This window comes from Acomys minous (assembly GCF_964271855.1).
Source record: "Acomys minous genome assembly, chromosome: 11".
In the NCBI taxonomy this organism is placed as follows: domain Eukaryota; kingdom Metazoa; phylum Chordata; class Mammalia; order Rodentia; family Muridae; genus Acomys; species Acomys minous.
In genome coordinates, this window is record NC_140492.1 from 65,590,808 (window position 1) to 65,610,759 (window position 19,952).

General features: G+C 41.8%; 1 protein-coding gene across 2 annotated transcripts in view; it reads right to left on the reverse strand.

The window, feature by feature from the left end:
• The window catches only part of TPRG1 (tumor protein p63 regulated 1), a 135,513-nt gene that overhangs the window by 1,730 nt on the left and 113,831 nt on the right, over positions 1-19,952 (reverse strand). For both annotated transcript variants that reach the window (XM_084802541.1, XM_084802540.1), the window contains exon 5: positions 8,362-8,515. In XM_084802541.1, the coding sequence (XP_084658667.1) occupies positions 8,362-8,515 (154 nt within the window). The remainder of the gene's footprint in view (positions 1-8,361; positions 8,516-19,952) is intronic.

Genomic DNA, 19,952 nt, shown 5'->3' on the forward strand with positions numbered 1-19,952 from the left:
AGAGAGAAAAAGAAGCACGAATTTAGCGACTCTGGGGCAGCTCCAGATCACCCCCTCCCTCGGCAGTCCCCAGTGGGGCAGCAGTTCGCACTCCTTAAACAAGAATGGCTCCTCAGAAAAGTTGGCATTGCTTTGGCTTGGCTTTTAATATAATCCTCAGCCAATAAAGAATGCACAGAGTAGTAAAATTATCTGCCTTATTTATTTTTTCATTATCGTTAACTTGCACAACAGTAAGGAGTCAATTTAATAAAATTTGCCAGTAGACTACTATGAATCATATATTCGCTGGACCCTGCCGAGTGAGAAAGGCCAAATATGAACAACCGCTGCTATCAATGACAACCGACTATGAAGTAGTCTATGAAATACACCAGCTGTGGTAATGCAAAGGTCATTATAATAAACAAGAAAAGAGATGAAAAAAATGCCTACAATCAAAAATAAAAGAGGAAACACCATGAATAATTGGAAGAAATGAAGAATGCTGTCAAAAGGAGACCTTAGGCAATCTTTAAAGATTAGCAAGATTTCCATGGGTAGAAATACGGCCAGCAAGTCAGAAAGAGCCTAAAGATGGGCACCGTGTCTTCCGCAAACCTCTTTCCTGCCACGTGGAATTCCTTAGGAAGTAGTCATGCCTCTCATTACCACGGAGGCACAGACAGAGAAAATACTGAATTCCATAATTTCAATTATGCTCCTTAAGCACAACTCTTGAGTGGCAATGTGGAACTTTTGTTATTGATTTTATGGTTTTTTTGAGAAATACATATACATATTTGCGTGCATGCGTGTGTGTGTGTGTGTGTGTGTGTGTGTGTGTGTGTGTGTGTGTGTGAATATTGCAACTACATTATTCCTGTCCTCCCATAGCCCCCAAACCCCCCTTATTCCTAACCCTAATTCACTTCCCAATTCCTGACCTCTTCCTCTTTATTATTGTTAGACAAAAATACACATATATGTGCATATATGTAACCAATATGTTGAGTCCATTTCACAGTGTGTGTATGTCTACACATCCAGGCCTGGCCATCTGGCATTGCATAACCTATGTGGGAGCTTGTCCCTGGAGGAAAGAGATTCTCCCCTCTCTCTGCAGCCATTGGCCACTAGTAGCTCTTAAAGTAGAGATGGGACCTTTGGAATTTCCCCCTATCCATGTCAGCATGTCAACTGATATCATTATGCAGGTCCTGCTAAGGAAACCATATTCTTAGTTTACACACACACGGGGGGGGGGGGGGGGAGAGAGAGAGAGAGAGAGAGAGAGAGAGAGAGAGAGAGACTTGGAATTCTTTAAAATCCATCTAGAAGCAGGCATCCTGGCCCGTTGGCTCTTACAATTATTCTACTCCTCTTCCTTAGTGTTCCCTGCACCCTGGGTAATATAGTTCATGCTGCAGATGCAGAAACTGGGCTTAAGCATCCCAGGGACACTTATTCTCTCCATTCTGCACAGTTGTGAATCTCTGTAAAAATCTCCATCTTCTCCAAAAAGAAGCTTCTTTGATGAGAGATGAGAACTACGCTATATGTGGCTACAAGGGCAAGGACTTATAATATAGTTACACATCACTCTGTTGAAAAATCAAAAGGTCACCAGTATCACTAATCTTAGTATATCAGGTAACTTCAGGTTGGAGACAAAAGTTGCAAAGGAAAATGCAAGCCTCATGGATAACCTCCTTCAATTTTTCCACTTAAACCAATGTGATATTTTTAATCCTTTTGTTACAGTTAGTTTAGGGTCAAATTTTACTTTAAAAAGAGATTTATTAATGAAAAACACTGAACTGTTTCCTAAATTGCACAGTCGATAATTCAATTTACAGACTTTGTAGTTTTCCTTTCATGTTTGAAACCAAGTTCAAGCCTCCCACTTCCATACTCAATTAAAAATATTCTTTTCTTCTGGGACTGGAAAGACAGCTCAGGAGTTAGGAGCATTTTATCCTCTTGCAGAGTACGGGGATTCAGTTCCCAGCACCCACATGGTAGCTCACAACCACTTGAAACACCACTTGCATGGAATCTGACTCCTTCCTCTGGCATCCAACAGCACTGTGATATGCAGAGATGTGAGCAAAACACATAAAACAAAAACTAATAATAATAGTCACAGTAAATAGTAAATTCTGTTGCATTTCACTGATGTCTCCACTTAAATATATTAACCAGTTTTCTAAGCAAAGTTGCAAGTGTGGCCTTTACATAATAAGCCACTACGAGGCTATTTTAATTTGGGACTCCATATAATTTTTTTTGCGATGGGGGAGGATATCTCTTACAGTGTAAGTATACAACATAAACTGTAGCTCCTGTCCCTCAGACACCTGTAGAATTGCTAGGTAGACAAGAAGTCTCTATTCATTCTAACTTCCATTGTCATCCCATCCACCTCCAACACACACACATACACACACACACACACACACACACACACACACACACACACACTTTAAATTCTACATAAAACCAATTAATCATTAAGAATTTTTCTTATAGCTTTGTAATTTGTAGCTTTTGGTCATGTTCTCTTTGCTTAAAGTGCCTTATCTCTAGAATTTTGCAACAGCTAAAGGAGATATAGCTAAATATCCTTTAGTGATCAGAGTCCCTTCCTTTTAATATGTAGGGTAGTGCATGTCTGCCTACTTAGGCACTTGGGAGGCACAGGACAAGAGAATGAAGAGTTCAAGGCTAGCCTGGGCTGTCCAGCAAGACCCTATCTCCTTAAAAAAAAAAAAAGACTCACTGAACTACATAACATGTAGCTTCATAGTAGTAAGCCTTCCTGAGTTTAATATTCTCTTTCCCTAAAAATGGGCATACTGATAATATCAAATTTATAAGTAAAATGAGAGAGACGGGGAGGATACTTATGAGCCCAGATATAGCAGTAGGGGTCAGAAATAAGGCTGAGATTCAGAATCATTGCAAAAACTATTAAGAAGTTTGTTTCTTACAAACAATAAATATTAGCTCTTTTATCACCATCGCCATCATCATCAAAAAAAAAAATAACATCACAGTTTCCTAAAAGGCAAAGCAATTAATCTCAACATTTCCATTTGCCAGGACCATCCATCCATATGTTTGTAATGCCTTCTTAGAGACCATTACCAGACTAAATTACTGAGCACTTCCTCGGCTCTCATTGTAAGCCTCATTTCTTGGGAATCCCCTGCGGCCTCAGAATCTAGGTGCTAGAAAGAAAATATTGACACTATTTCATACTCAACACGCTGCATTTCATTAAACACACTTCATTCTCAGTCATGTCTGGAACACTCTCAAAGGGGGGTAGGCATGCTTACAGAGACAAGCTGCTCCTTAAAGGAGTGGCAGACAAAAGGCCACGGTCCCCAAGCTGGCTCTTGAGTGTTTCAAGCACCTGAGCTCAATCTCTGTGACAGCAACGCTGTGTCATCTGATATGAATGCCACCATCCACATACTTTTGTCTAAAAGCTTTTATACACCCACCTCTGTCCCCTGCTTTTATTTCTGGCTCCAAAACAGAGGGTCAAGTTTTAACAACTCCAGTTACACAGGGCCTGTGTGTTGGTTGGGGCGAAACACAGCCCTGTTCGTTCGTGGAGGAGGAGGAGCAGTATTCTTGACTTTATAGCAATTATTTACCAGCTGAGTGCCTGGGCCCCTGGTTGCTTCAGGTGTTGTCTGCCAGCAGCTCCCACCTAGAATCTCAATTTCCTTTATTACAACCATCACTTGTTTCCTGTTTATACTGGGCAAAGAGACCAGGTTTCATGCCTGCTGGCCCACATTCCTGAGCTCAGCAGGTTTTCCAGGCCTTCAGGCCACAGGATTCAACCTTTCTCTGTAGAGAGGGAGGCCTCGCTGCGATGCAAAGCAAGTTGTCCAACACTAAAGATGTGAAACCACTTGGCAAGTTGCAGTGCTGGTCAAAATGAAGGTTGTGTGTGCACATTTTACCTGAAATTTTCAGTTGCTTTGTATAGACCCTGTAACTGTGGCTAACTCAGTGTGTGGAGACAATTAAGAGGATGGGGCAAGTTTCCTTTCTACACAATTTTACACTCATTGTGACTTAGATCCTCATCCTACACACACACACACACACCACACACACACACACACACATACACACAGAGCATCACATATATACACAAGAAGAAGTCCTGTAAGTTTATACCCAGTTCATGAATATTAGGAACTGTTGACTGTGGATGTATATTTCTTAATGTATGGCCTTAGTTGGTTCACTTAAGCATAGGGACTAAGTGAAGATACTGGTTCCAATCTTATAGGATTTTGTTGGTATTTTTTTATAGAACTATATCACGCTATAAGCAATAAAGATAAAGTCAAATGGCATAGGAACATGTGAGGTGATTTTTTTGTGTACAGTGCAAGTAACCTCAAGGCAAAACAGTCAAGTGTCTAACATGTCCACAGCTGTGTGTTGCGAGCAGCACAAGGCATGACACTTGTGCAGATTTCACAAGATTTTTAAGGTGGGCAGGTCGGAAGAACTTCTGCAAAGAAGCCTTGAGAGCCCTGTGTTTGCTAGATGAGGAAGTGACCTACATTTGTCGTGATGGTAACAGGAGATAACACGTTTTTACATGTTTTTCCATCCCATTATAGAAACGAGATTAGGAGGCAATGCTCGGAGACAGTATAAACTTGAATGAGAACGCCTGCGTGCATTAATACTTCTCTCGCAAGTTCCTTCCTAAGCAACCACCCCAGAAGCTCATCCCTAGTATAATGTCACGTTAGCCGAACAATCTACCTTCAGTTCAACTTCCTCTATAGCAGTTCAGACCTAAAGTTCTACCTGCCTGACTATTCGACAGATGTCTGAGCGTAACATCTCATAAGCTAAACTAAGCCCTCCCACTCGAGGTGATCTCCATCCGAGTTAGTGTAACCACCATCTAAGCTCCAAGTAGCTGCCTCACCCTAACTTCTCTGTCGTTTTCTATATTATTATCAGTCATGCAATTTTCATTAAGTCCTCTCGGAGTAATTCAAATTTCCCTTATTCCCTAGTATTGCTCCTAACTTACTTAGTCTCTTATTTCCTTTGTATATTCATATTAGGGAAATTTGTACGATTACAAATTAGCTGAACTGCTTTTTCTCTGTGGGTGTTATATACACCTTTACCTACCTCCAGTCTTTTTTACTGCAGTCAAACTTCTGTTTTAGTCCATTGGTTTCCATTTTTTAATCTTTGCCTGTTTACCTGCCTTTTCTGTCAAATACTACCTTGCACCCTGCTCGAATATTATCTCATTCATGCTTGTATCCTTAGCAACAGTTCTTCCTGTCTTCCGTGAATGCCAGAAAATGTTCAGTGAACAAAGGGATTCTAAGTGAAATGCCCTGGGAAAGAATAAGTATCCTGTTAATAATAGGCTGTTTCGTTAACTTGTAAGTTATTTGAACATTTTGCCTATGTGTAACTCAACTTCACAGTTTCTCTCCCCTGTGTGTGACACAACATTGAGTTGCTTCCAGAATTTGATTTAGCATTTCTTTCATTTTCCTCTTCTTCCTATTTTATTAATAAGAGAATCTGAGGAAACCTCTCAATCCTCTAAAATTCTCATGTTACTTGAAAATAGTCACCTAAGAAATATTCAAGATTCACCAAAGTAACCCTCTTCAAATCTCCTCCTCTTATATTTTTTTTTGGTTGTAAGCCTGGCCTTTAACAGCTGAGTCATCTCTCCAGCCCCAAATCTCCCCTTCTATGTTAATACAGCAAGGGCTTACTCAAACTCAACCCTAGGAAAAAACCCTAATCACATATAATATTATGACATATAAACCAACAACAAAAAGAAGCTGCGACTCGGTGACCTCCGTCAGAGGCTTGTCATCTCACATCCCATATGGTGACCATTTGCTTTCCCAAAGGGCTTCATTTGGGATAACTTTGAATAAGATTTGGTTTTTAGCAAATTAAAGTTCCAGACTGGTGCCAGGAAGAGAAAAAAAAAAAAAGACCTTGGACTTAGACTAATAGTTTAAGAAGAAATGATCTTACAATGATCATGATAATGTTAATGATCCAAACTCATTCTCCTATGCAATTTCCACTCTAGTCATTGTCCACTCTGATCCCTGAAAAACTACTTCCCACTCTACTCTGTAAATAATTCTGCCTGTCTCCTATACCCACACACAAAGAAAGATGAACCTTCAAATCAACGCATTTAGCAAAGCTATAATATGATTGATTGCAAACCAGCCGAACAACTCTTATTCCTAATGTTTGTATAGCCATGCATATGCTTCATATACACACATGCACGCGTGCACACACACACACTAACATGCATACACACACACACACACACACACCGATATACATACACACAGCTACAGTGCTAATGCAATACTCTAGTCTCACAACTGCATTCATAAATACTTAGGCAATGATTCAAACGCTCTTCAAAATTTTACCTTTCATGTTCTTTGAAAGCATTATTTGAGTGCACCTGCAATCAAAACGTAAACTAAAACAGAGTACTATCAGGTCATCACATTTCTCCGTAGCCCATAGAACATAGTTCTTAATCATTCATTGTGAATTTCTTCCAGCAAAGGACATTCAGAAATAGGTCCCCACTGCATCAGGTACAAGGAATAAGAAAAGGCTTGTCTCAGGAAGTGACACATGTAATAACCAAGTCAGTCAGTGTTTATATTGGCTAATAATAAAACTCGACCATTAATACAAAAATATATATCATTTTAATGACTAAAAGTTTTCTCTTAAAGAAAGGAAATGCCCTTGAGAAAATTCATTGCTATGCTTTTTTTTTTTTTTTTGGTCTGAATTAACAGGCATCTTAATAAGTGTCTCTTGCATTGTTATTCATAATAACGATGGAAAATACGAGACACAGGAGGGTGTAAACCTAAGAGGACAGAAAATATGATGGATGCATGTGTGTTTGTGTTCATAAGGACTTTAGAGCAGAGGGGGCAGCTAGCACCCTCTAGTCGGCCACTGCAGTATGAATCACCCACCCTTTGACACCCTCAGCAAGTCTGCTCTCATAGCACACTGTGGTGGAAGCGTTAAGGTGCTGGTCTTGGTTTTCATTTTGTTTTGTTAGGTTGGCTTGCAGTGGTAAAGCATCAGCCTAGAAGCTGACGTTGATGCTTTGGCTGAGGGATTGTGAAATGGGTATCACATGAACTGTAGCAACATGATCCATGAACTAATTCAGTGCCTACAGTAGTTGGCTCCAGAGTCAGTCAGGAACTCATGAACCTCAGAGGACATCTGCATGAGTCCCAAGAGGACCACTCACTTTATCTCTATATTAGAGGGAATTAAGACCCCATCAAGCTTCTAATCACTGACATGGTGCCTCAAGGGCTTGTACAATGAGGTACTTACCAATTTATCTATTTACACCGTGCAAATTTACTCACACAAATGTGTGTATTAACGTGAGAATTTTAATGTGACATCAACAAGATTCTAGTTAACAACAACCAAGTTTTGAATTTATACTAAATGAGTTGGAACATTTTAAAGTAAAAGATGTCAAAGTAAACATGAAAAAAAAAAAAAGGATAGAAAAGACCACAAGTTCTCAGTCTATAGGCACACACAATGTGTGACCGTGGCTTTGTGAAAACAGTTTGACTTGTCACTGAATCTTCAACTCCAACTGTTTTACTTTCTAACTTTGTAAGGTGCTCCCAAACCTAAGTTATCAGGAAACAATGAGGGAATAGTATGAAACTATCCCTGCCACCTAAGAGTTAAAAACCTGAGGGGATGAGAATCGAAGGTACAAAAAGAACCACAGCAGCTTCGTGCTGTATGGAACATTTAAGCATGTTGTCTATTTGAGTGGATTAACAGTCTAGTGATAACAGCAGGACGGGCAGTGTCCAACACATTCTAGAGATAGGCCACCAAGACCATCCAATGGAAAGAAATGACCTCTTATGGTATGAACTCAGAGCCAGTATGACGAAACATACTTCACACTATTCCATATTTCTTCTCAGAATACAGCAATTATGATGTATCTAAATAGAGAAAAACACACGCATCTTTTTGTAATAAATAATGGCCAAGCCAAATGTAAGCATTGTACTTTTTATAATATTCTATTAAAAGATGATAGCAAGAGGGCAGGGGCACATTTTGGCTACATAAATATATAAATGGTACCTATGAAATAGCTATACTTTTCACATACACGTCCAAAGAGGCATTACATTTTTATCTGAACCTCAGGTTAGTTTGCATCTTTGCAATCTTTAAAACATAAATGTTCCAGAAGCACGCAGCTTCGTCAACAGAGCTAATACGTGACAAGGTGCCACCTACCTTGCAGATCTCAAGGAACTTCTCACTGGTGTTTTTCATAGGGTGCTCAGTGAAGGTAGCATAGGGGACCTCAGTAGACCATGGATTCCAGCGGGACAATAGAGACTGCCCTTCAGTGCTTCCCCAGCAAATCCTTAGGCCTTCTCCTGGTCTCCTAGATGGAGTATATTTTTGTTAGATTGTGCATTTCTGTTAGATATATCAACAAGAGAAACGTAGCCAAGGACTGTAACCCTCCACTTAGCTGGTGTGTTTCTACTGAGGTAAGTGACTTAGCTCAAACCAAACTGTTAAGGAGTAAAGGAGGTCAAAGGATGAACTTCCTTTCAAAGAGGCTAGGTATAAGAGGCTCCCAGGAATCCACATGCAAACGTGAGCCTCGAGCTCAGGACAGCGGCTGGAGCTGGAAATACAGGTGCTGACCTCATGCTGAGGTTCTGATGAGAGCAAGTAAGGAAGAAGTGTGAAACAATTGGAGATGGACAAGAACATTTAAGGTGACAAACAGTCTCAATGAAAAAAGAGACGACATGACAACAAGAAGCCATCTTCATCATTATCACTATCGTCATCATCATTATTATATTTTATGCTCATTAGTGTTTTGTCTGCACAGTTTGTGAGGTTGTTGGATCCTCTGGAACTGGAGTTACAGACAGTTGTGAGTTACCACGTGGGTGCTGGAAATTGAAGCGGAGTCCTCTGGAAGAGCAGCCAGTGCTCGTAATCACTGAGCCATCTCTCCAGCCCTGAGAAGTCACCATTTAAACAGAGAAGTAAACAGAAGGAAGAACTAACAGAGAAAGAACGTAACATCTGCCAAATGATAGGACATCTGTGACCTTTGAAAGAGGTGAAGACCATTCAAAATCCTCGCCTTCTTAGGCCAGCCACTTCTCCCATGCATCTCCTGTTCCTCTGTTCCCTACACAATGAAGCTGCAGCAAGAGTCATACCAGTGTTTATAGGGACACTGCCTGCTTCTACCCCTCACCTCAGTATTGACTCCTACGGTGCAGAAGAAAGCCATTGTCTGATGTAACCCAGGCCTGGTCATCTGCTGAATCCAAATACAAAGCACAGGAAGTTCAAAAAGGAATAGGAGGCAGGAAGTCATGGCAGAATGGTGTGGCTATGCTGAAAAGATCTGTCATGTCCGTGGCTTCTTCTTTTTCATGTCTCCAAGAGAATTTAGGGTTTGCAGTTTCAGCTGCTCAGGATGCAGAGAGGTGCCTGGAGGTTAAGCCAACTTGGGCACTCTGCATTCACCAAGCTTTAGAAACAAGTTAGCTGTAATTCTAAGCAGCTCCTTGAAGCATCCTGAGCACTCAGCTCGGTTCTTCTAGAAATTCAATCCTGGGATTTTGAGATCGAAAAACCAGCGCTTAATTGTGGTGCCTTCACAAAGCTGTCACTTCCGGCATTAAGGATGGATTCCACTGGGAATATCGTGTGGTTTCTGAATGTTTATCCATACAGAGCTGAGCATAAACAGTCTCACACGTTCAGTGGCTGACTCCCAAGCTGTGTCTTGCAAAAGGGAAGAGAGAAAGGAACCCAGCACAAGTCACTGCCCAGGTCTCAGATATTTGATGATTGTATTTGAAAACTGAAACTCAACATTTTTTGCACTTAATCCTTTACCCAAAAAGTATAAGAGGAAAAAAAAAAGAGAAAAAAAAAGAGTGAGAGAAAAAAATAATAATCTGAAACAAATCTCTAAAGTTCTTTCCTCAGATGCTGTATTGACTCTGGTCATACCCTTGATTTTTCTGCCTTTTTTTTTCCTGCACTGGCAAATCCCAAATTTTATGAATACATGCTTGCTCATTTGTGGAACATTCTCTCTTAAGCCAATTAAAACAACTCGCACAATGGAATTATTTACTGCTTCCTGTGTCAATTTATGCACCAAATTCGACTTTGTTTATCCAAAAGGATTGAAAAAAATCTGTCAAGGTGACTTCTCTAATAAGTACACTTGTGGGTTTTTTTTTTGTTGTTGTTGTTTTTTTAATTCAGGGAAGCCTTAAATGAAAGTCAAGCATAAACTTCAAGAAGAATATTATTTTTAAGTATTTGATCCTTTTGACCATGGCAATGACCTTTCCCAGAGCTTTAGAATCTGTTATGAAATTGGGAAAAATATAAAATTAAGTATCCACTCCAATGGTAGCATTTAAGGTGAGGCTTCTTAGGCACTGGATCTGCCAGGGATGGGAAAGGAGTGCCAGTCACTGGGGTACACTGTATGAAATTCCCAAATAATTAATAAAAATATCATTTTGAGGGGAAAAGTTTATGGTTGTCTTCTCTTCTGTTAAACATCTTTGGGACAATTATGGTGACTGTGCATACCTTGATGACCAGAAATACTTCTTGCAAAAGTAAGTTATGTTCACGGAGAGAATAATGCAAGTTAATAAAACAGAGAATAAAGTGCAAGGAACAAGATGTCAGTAGTCTTTAGTCAATAGTCAATAGTCAGGATTTTGACTCAATACAGTAGGGTTTGGGACAAATCACATTTCCCTTGTTGAATCTCACTGTGAGTTGTATTCTGATTTATTTCTCCCTCTGTACCTCCTGCATATGTCTGTACATACAATAAAAAAAATCTATGGCTTCCCCCATCCAAGCACTATAGTCTTTTAGAGTTTGTGACAGTTATGTCAGTAACTGCGTGTAACACTGAAGCTATGATCACGTCACACATGTCATAATTATGTGGTGGTTCACAATCAGCCAGAACTACAGTGCCAAGGGCTCAGGTGCCTTCCGCCAGCCCCCTGTTGCTCACCCCACACACGCACACAGAGACAACTCTCACAAATAATAAAATACATATTTTTCAAGAACAGATGAAAATGTTCTGTATGCTGCATGGCATTATCCAACTAACACAGATTCAAAGCTGTACATGTTCTATATTTTATATTTTATTTAATCTAGATAGTAGCGTGCTTTGAGTGAAACCAAGAACAGACTTAACCAGGTCACCGAGTCAAGAGCCGCTAGTGAATTGGAACAAGCAGGAGGAAGAAATCCTGAGCACACAGGAAGTCTCAGGGGGTTCTGTGCTTGTCAGAGCCATCGATCCATTTTTTCCCCACCTGACTGTGTCTCTAGACTACTCCCCATGAGCTCTAGCCACTTCCTAACTCATGCCAGAGAGCAGTGCTTCTCAATGTTCCTGATGCTGTAACCCTTCAATACAGATCTCCATGTTGTGGCTAACCCTCTCCCCCCCAACCCTAAAATTATGTTCGTTGCTACTTACTAATTGTAAGTTTGCTTACTGTTATAAATCATAATGTAAATAGATGATAGGGATGATATCTGATGTGCCACCCCTGTGAAAGAGTTATTAAACTGCCAGTTGGGGTCATGGGGTCCACTACTTTAGTGTCTACGATCCTGGACTTAAGTCCTTCAGACAGAACTGCCCGTGGATAGCTCAAGCCAGTTTTCACTTGTTTTCTTCAGAAGAAATGAAAGCAGCTCCCAAATTAGCTCTTCTAACTGGTTAAGAGAATATCTTCAATCAGCTCAGAAGAGTTCACCTAACCCATCCTGCGTTCTCTGGCTTCAGTGCCACCACTCACTTAGACAGTTCCTCTTTGTGGAATTGTAGGTAATGAGGGGACACACACACACATCCCACGTCCCAGAAGCAAATCAGATGATCTCTGAGCCAGCTTGGTTATCAGCTGATCTTTCCAGACCAACACACCTCTATAGAAACCTAGCAGAAGTGAAAGGTCACAACTGCAACTTCTTTAATTCCTGCTTTCTGTCCTATAGATTGGGCCAGCATTCCCATAGTTCTGGGAGTGAGAAAAGTGATGTAGTCTATTCTCCTGGTAAACACTAAAGTCTCATAGAAGTGGGCCAAAATACAGCAATGGTTTCATAAGAGAGCAAGTCTCTATAGGAGGGAGCTTGGTAGAAAGTTTGTGATGATCAATTTTAGGATTCTATACTTAAGTTTAGAAGGAACTTTCAGAATGGTTTCCATATCCCACCTCCCTCACCCCCCTCTGTCTCTGTCTCTGTCTCTGTCTCTCTCCGGCCCTCTCTCCCCTTTCTCTCTCTCTCTCTCTCTCTCTCTCTCTCTCTCTCTCTCTCTCTCTCTCTCTCACACACACACACACACACACACACACACATACACACACACACACACATGCTAAGAATCTCTCTCTCTCTCTCTCTCTCTCTCTCTCTCTCTCTCTCACACACACACACACACACACACACACACACACACGCTAAGAACTAGAATTTTCAAAGGCCTCAGTTCTCTTTAGAGCCATGTTAATTATCTGTTTTACTGGGTGACTCAGAATTCTAAAATACAGTTATTGGCAGTGGAGAAAGCCTAGGCAATTACAGCTTTCAGTGACCGCAGCAAACTGGGTTTACCTTCTATAGTAATGAAGCAAGGGCAGGCTGAAGAAGTGAGTTTATAAGGAAGGAATTGCTTAGGTGAGGCCAGAGGACCGTGTGCATGAAGAAGGAACACTGGTGATAACTCCAAGTTAAATGGAGAGAAACGTCTCTTTATTCACAAGCTTTATAACATAAGATCAAGACTTTTCAGGAAGGCCTCTTCTCTCTCTCTTCCTAAACTAGGAAATATGCACTTCTTAGGACCTTCTTTGGGTTAAATTTGTTCATTCCATGAATTTTTCTTTCTTGGGGGGAGAAGCCATTACTTCTTTCACGTAGGACAGCACAGCAAACTTCCTGACTCCTGCTCACGTACCTCTTGGCCCCCCGAGAGTCTCTGCTAGAAGGCATGAGCTAAAGACTGCTGCACCCCAAGAATGAGAAATAGCACCTTCCATTAGTACCTCGCCAGCTGCCCCTCCTTTCCGCTCATCTCACGTCTGAAAAGCTGCACCACAGAATTAAAAACACAGCTCGAGGCACTGAATGGAGATTTATGAGGAAGCACAGATATTAACTCTTACTCTAAACGCAGGGCGTGTGCTTGTAAGCACTGGTGAGCAAACACAGGGAGGCCACAGGAGGGGTGGGAGCAGGAGAGAGCAGCTCAGAGCAGCCCAGCTTATTTTCTTCCTGTCTCCTTTTCCTACCTTTCAGCTTTCATTGTTGAAAGGCGGATCCTCTAGACCCATGAAACGTTAGTCCCTTGCTTACTTAATCTGGACAAAAGCAGGGGCCGAGTTGGCATCGCGGTGGGTATTCAAGTCTCCCTTTGCTCATTGAATGACCTCAGATGAAATATTTTCCATTACAAGAACCCAAAAGACGCTGGCACAGAGTCAGACAATGAGATTTGCAGAACGTGTTTACATTCTCTCAGTGTCCCTAGGCTGTTCCAAGCCCATAGGCAGGTGCTGCCGCCTTTATCTTCTCTCTTTGCTCACCTGGCTCCCTCCCAGAAGTTTCCAAGGGCCTTGAGCTCTGCTAGATTAACCGTTTACTGGCATGGGGCAACTAAGACATTCTGTAGGTTCCGTTACTGGAGGCAGAGGTAAGTGACAAAGGCCGAAGGACTACAGCTGTCTGTCATCAACAGGGTCTCAAGGGCTTTGTGGGTCCATGGGAAGAACCTTCAGGAACTCTAGTAGCCTGATGACCGCTATCTGACTTAACCATTTGAACCCTTAACTTCTCTCCAGGTGTCCATCGTTAAACCAGGTAGACGATGGTAGACTGCAACTCAGCCTTTTTTTGCTTCTGTTTCTTTTCCCTTCTAAAAGAGGATTTATGCCGAAGGCCCAAATGTTGTCTTATACTCGCTAAATAAAAAGTCAAACAAAAATGGCGGCTTAATGACTATAAAAAGATGCCAGGAGGTTGCCGAGATCTCACCTGAAGGTGGTCTTTAATCACAGGCATACAGACCTCAAGGCTTTAAATTGAAAGCACAAATCAAAGAAAGTAGAGTAAATAATTATAAAAAGGTGACCAAAGGAAGGGACTGTAGATCTCCCAGGCTGCTGGCCCTCACAAAGGTTGTCTATCTGCCTTGGAAGAACTGTGTCCAACCAGTCAAGCCCATGGCTGCAGGAAAGAAGTCTAAGACCCACCCCAAGGGTCTACCCCATATGTTTATGGTTCACAGTGTTAAAATGTGCACATGAATGAGAATGTCAAATTACCATGTTATTGGAATGCTACATTTCTCTAGGCTAGCAATCGGTAAAACTGGGGTTCAGTCTCAGAGTAGCTGTCTTTGTGGCTCGGATCTAGGTAGATTTCTGAGTCACTATTTCTCTTCATATAAGATAATGGTAAGTCTAGATTAGATGATCTCCAGAGGAATTCTAATGTACAACACTTCTAGCCCACCAGGGAGGAAGGGTTGCCTACCTTTGGATTTTGTTTAAGTGACACAGGAGTGCTGAATTTTTTTTTTCTTCTTCAGAATTTATGTAGATTATTTAGAAGGAAGTTATTCTAAAAATCACCCAATGATTTGCTTAGATTCTGTTAAAAATAGCTAATTCTTCAATTACTTTATAAAAGTTGTCCCTATCCCCTACTTCTTTTGGCCAAGAAGGGATTTGCCATTTATCGTTTATGTCCTATTAGCCTTGCCTCCTTAATGCCACTGAAACAGAGCCGGACTCTGTAAGGCTCCCCTGATTATACTGAAAGCCCTCCTGGGCTCTGCATGTGCTCTAGCACTTCCTTCTATGAAAGCAGCTGCCAACCACTGTGAAGGAGATGTTCATTCAAAGTCTGACCAAGGCTTCACTGTGAAGCGTGTTTATTGGTTGTGTGTCAGCCATCTCTGCCACCACCATCCTTCCACTGCCATTTCTTGCTGTAATCAGCAGCATTTATCAACTGGCATTTCTCTTCTTCTAGTTTGATTTTTTTTTTAAACTATTAACAGGAAACCTAGTTACTATTACTTTTGGAATCACATGCAAGCAATTAAATAAAAATATCCTTCTTTTCAGGACATTTTCTTTCATCGGTTTCATAGGTAAAAGCTGAGTTTTACCGGTGCCATTTAAATGGAGCACTAATCCAGCGACTGATGCTAAGAGACAAAGCTTATAAGTCATTTAGGCCTGAGTACTTAAATGGCATATTTAGAGTCTGTACCTGTGGTGCTAACAAGAAAGATGACGACAGGGATTAGAGATAACTCAGAGGGTAAAGTGCCTCATGCTGAAAGCCTGAAGACCTGACTTTGAGTCCCCAGTGCTCACCAAAAAAAAGCATAGTGTGGCCACATGAATCTATGATCCTAGAGCCAGGGAGACAGAGACTCTTCCCAAATCAGTGAGCTTCGGGTCCATCGGAAGACTCTCTCTCCAAAAGTAAGGTGAAATGTGTTAAAGGAAGACAGTTGACATCAGTCTCTGGCTTAAACACACACATACACCCATTCATACACATATACCACAGAGACATACATACACACACACACACACACACACCTATCTACTGATGGGACGGACATGAAAGTTTATTACTCATAGACCTATCGTCTGGCAGGCACTGACATTGTCATTTTCTGGCCATCAAGCCTACTGTTCTGTAATGCCTTCCAATGGTTTAGAGAGCTGTTCCCATAACATTTGACCATTACTTCAAGTGGGAATTAATATGTGCTAACTTATCTCTGTATGAACAAGAGAGATTTCTCTGGATTACAAAGCAATGTGGATTCAGAGAAAGGAAGCAAGCGCTTACAATGCAGCGTATGAAAGATGGCCTATTTACTGGTCGTAACTTTATACCAAAATCCTAGGCAACTATTCTGTAAGCTGCATGGCTTCTAGGAAACTTATAGAAGAGTCACCTCTTATCTGGTAGTTGACAAACAGAAAGACAGAAAGACTGAGGCAGTGATTTTTATAATATAATATGAAGTTAATTGAAGATAAAGGAACCAGTGAAAGCTATATAAGGAAAAAAAGTACATCATAAGCTATGACTTGTGCCTTAGGCGATAATATTTATTTCAACTTGGGATACCTTTGGACAGACAAACTGTTGGAGGGAGGCAGGCCAGAAAAACACTAGAAGTCTGTAGAACTTGGGACGGGAAGCTAGGGGCATTGAGCAAGACGGTGAATCGTCTAATGTAGTCTAATCCTAACATGGAAGCCTCAGTGGGCAGTGGTTTAATTAACTGAGGAAACTTGTCTCTGGCTGCCAAACTCAGAACTGTAGAAGGAAGAGGCATTGTGTTCACAGAGGTGAGCTGGAAACGCGGCCAAGCCAGATGTCCTCCTTGGTCCTTAGCCATGAGTGCAGTGCAGCCGAGGTTTGCCATCTGCCACCCTCCTACCACGTGTCATCAAGAGTAAAGGGTAAAGGGTAAAGGGGAAGGAGACGGCATAGCATCAAAGTGGTGATGGAGCCAGCGAGAAACAGAAGACTAACCATCGAAAGAAACATAACAAGCTAAGTATCTTTCTGTCTTTTTTTTTCCCAAGACAATGTCTCTCTGTGTCACCGTGGTTGCCCTGACTCACTGGGTAGAGCAGTTTGTCCTCGAACTCACAGAGATCCGCTTGCCTCTGCCTCCCCAAATACTAGGATTAAAGGCGTGCGCCTCTACACATGCCTAAGCTTTCTGCCTTCTGAACCAGGATAGTGGTGACATTCCCTGAGACATATTGTGTGAGTTAAAACACGAAGTTCTGAGCTACATTCACTGAAGAACAGGCATTTGCTATTTGCTAGGGAGACTGTGCTGTGGAGAACACAAAATGTCTTTCCATGCTTGATCCCCGCTGTTCCTTGTGGAACTGCTGTTACCTCAGAGACAGACCATCTGAAGACACACAGCTCCTGGAATTAATGTCTGATTCCTTTGAGGGTAACATGGCAGTCACCTCACTTTCAGTCCACAGACCAGAGCAGAGTCTGCATGTGGCACACACCAGCTAACCCGGGGGCGGGGGGGGGGGGGGGGGGCGGCACTGTGGAGGAGGAGCTAACACTGGGGAGAGGGAGGGGCGGCACTGTGGAGGAGATTATTGTCCATTCCTAGCAATGCTCACACTGCAGAGCTGGAGGAGGTTCACACTGTGTCTGAAGAGGAGGAAAACAAGTCCACTTGCAGGGATCCACAGCCAATGTGGTCAACCCTAGACCTTCTGCGTGTATACTGGAAAGCAAGCTTGCCAGGCCATGAAAGATTCTTTTAAGTCCACTCCCCTAGCATTGAGCCGGAAGCACAGAGAATTGTTTAGAAAATACTAGAAATTTACTACTGGATACAGCCAGGGAGTTCTTCCCCACCCCCACCCCCCATTTAAAAACTCTTACTCCAAAAGGCCTCTATTGTTTTGTTGTAACGGTAATAACTTGCATGCTTAAAAAATAAACATCATCATAAAGCAAAGACTGTCAGACGAGGGGGGTAGCCCCATCTCTACATCTCACTGGAAGCTCACAAGGTCGACTTCCAGCCTCTATTCTACACACGGAGAAACCGAGGCCCACAGCCTTCCAGCAGCAAGTGCTGGAGCTGACGCCAGAATTAGGTTCCACAGCTCCCCATAATCCTATGGTCTCACGTGGCCAAACAAAATGAAGACTGGAATCGCCCATCCCTACAAAGTGTTCACCTGCCCAAAAGCAGGTGAAATCAGTAGGTTGGAGCCCAGTGCTATCAGTAGCCTTTATTCTCCTGAACCCAACCCAACCTCTGCTTTTTGAAAAAGACTAGTTTTTTTTTTAAGTACTAAAAGTTAAAACTCTTGATTCCCATTGGGCATTATTTTTCTCCATTCACTCTTACTCCGTAGGACCTATATTACTTTAATGTGAAAATAATAAACTGCATGATTAAGAGATAAGCGTCCTCATAAGGCAAAAACTAAGCCACAACTCAGATTGATCCAGACAAAGTCAGAAACCAGCTCTGGGCCATCCAGTTGGCCCATGAGATTCAGAAATGAACTTCCTGGCCTAACGTTCAAAGGCGTTTTAAGTGCAGTTCTGCCATGCCTTCCCAGCTTTCAAAACCACAGCTCCTCAGAGCTGCAACCAGATGCTTCAGCTTGCTGTGGCTGTCTTACAGTGTTTGTGATCATTTCAATAACATTTCACTAGCAAGCCATACCACTGTCTTATTAGGTGACCAAATGAACTCCAGACTGTCCAGAAACAGCCTCTGTATCTAAGTCATGTCCACTACCCCTGTGATCTCCATCTTCTCATATATGATGAAATTTTTTTAAAAAATTATCAGTCTGTCTATAGATCTTACTGTAAAAGAATTATAATTTACATTTAAGTGAAAATACTCATTCCTCAGACTAAAGAGATACCTTTTGTTAGCCTGTTATTCTGAATGCATAGATGTCTTCCGATTGTTAAGGTGAATGCAATAAACTGTGAATCAATTTTGAGGTTTACAAAAATTTGGGGTTTTAGAGGACTGGCCAGGTGGGAGGTGTACACTGATCAAGAGGACCTGATTGTAGTTTGCAATAGTCACTCACATGTTGCATACACCCTGGTCATTTCTATGCCAAGAGGTTGCCACATAGAGAGACGAGGAACAGCTATATGGCAGGCCACGAGGAAAATGCCGCACAATGAGGGAAACACCTTGTGGCAACTGCATTTATTATGAATGAGGGTGTAAGACAAGTCCCACGAGCCCCAGATTCAGGTGACTTTTCATCTTCCATCTGCAAGTGAACTGACTTTGGAGTACACTAAATGTGCCAGCTTCAGCCTGTATAATCTAGGTTAAAAGTGGGTCACATCTTCTAAGAAAAGCTTTCCCCCCTCCCCCAAGTCTAATGTTCTCATTTCCCTTCCAGAGAGGCTGAAAGTAGATGGTGTGGAGGCCTCACAGGGGCAGTCAGAAGAACAGGGGCCACATGCCTTCTAGCCTCAGGCCACATGCCCTTAGGAAGCCACTAGTGTGGCCAGGAGGGTGCAGGCCCCAGTGCTCAGCCCAGAGATCAGAAGCCCATTTTACAACAGGCTTCTCTGTGGATGATGCTCCCACAGCCAAAACCAAGTTTACATTTCCTCCTCTGGAGGAATAAGAATGAAACAAGTTTTAAGAGATGACATTTGATGTACATATTTTAATACAAATAGTGTATAAAAAGCAAAAGTGTGCATCTGTAACTTCCTTTTTAAAAAAAATATTTGTTTTGTTTTATGAGTATGAGTGTTTCAGCTACATGTAGATATGGGCATCCGGAGGTCAGAAGAGGGCATCAAATCCTCTGGACCTGGAGTTCTGGGTGGTAGTGAGCCACCACGTGAGTGCTGGGAACCAAATGCAACTCTTCTGCAAGAGTAGTAAGTACCCTGCAGCACTGAGTCCTGACTCTAGCCTGTAGTCTCTAACTTCTAACACGTAGGCTCTAGTCTACACTCGGCACTTTCCCTTTGGTTATGGTCAACAAGGGTCATTCTAATTGCATGCAACAATGACGTGGTTAGCAGCCTCTTCTCTCCTTTTCAAAGCAGTTGCATTCTACGAAACACAGCTAAAGTTCAGTCAGAAAAACAAAAAGAAAATAAAACTGTTTCTCATAAGGTACTCTGATATAATGAAAGAAAAGCTATGGTTTAAACGCTATAGCTTATATTACCATATTATACATTACTACAATATG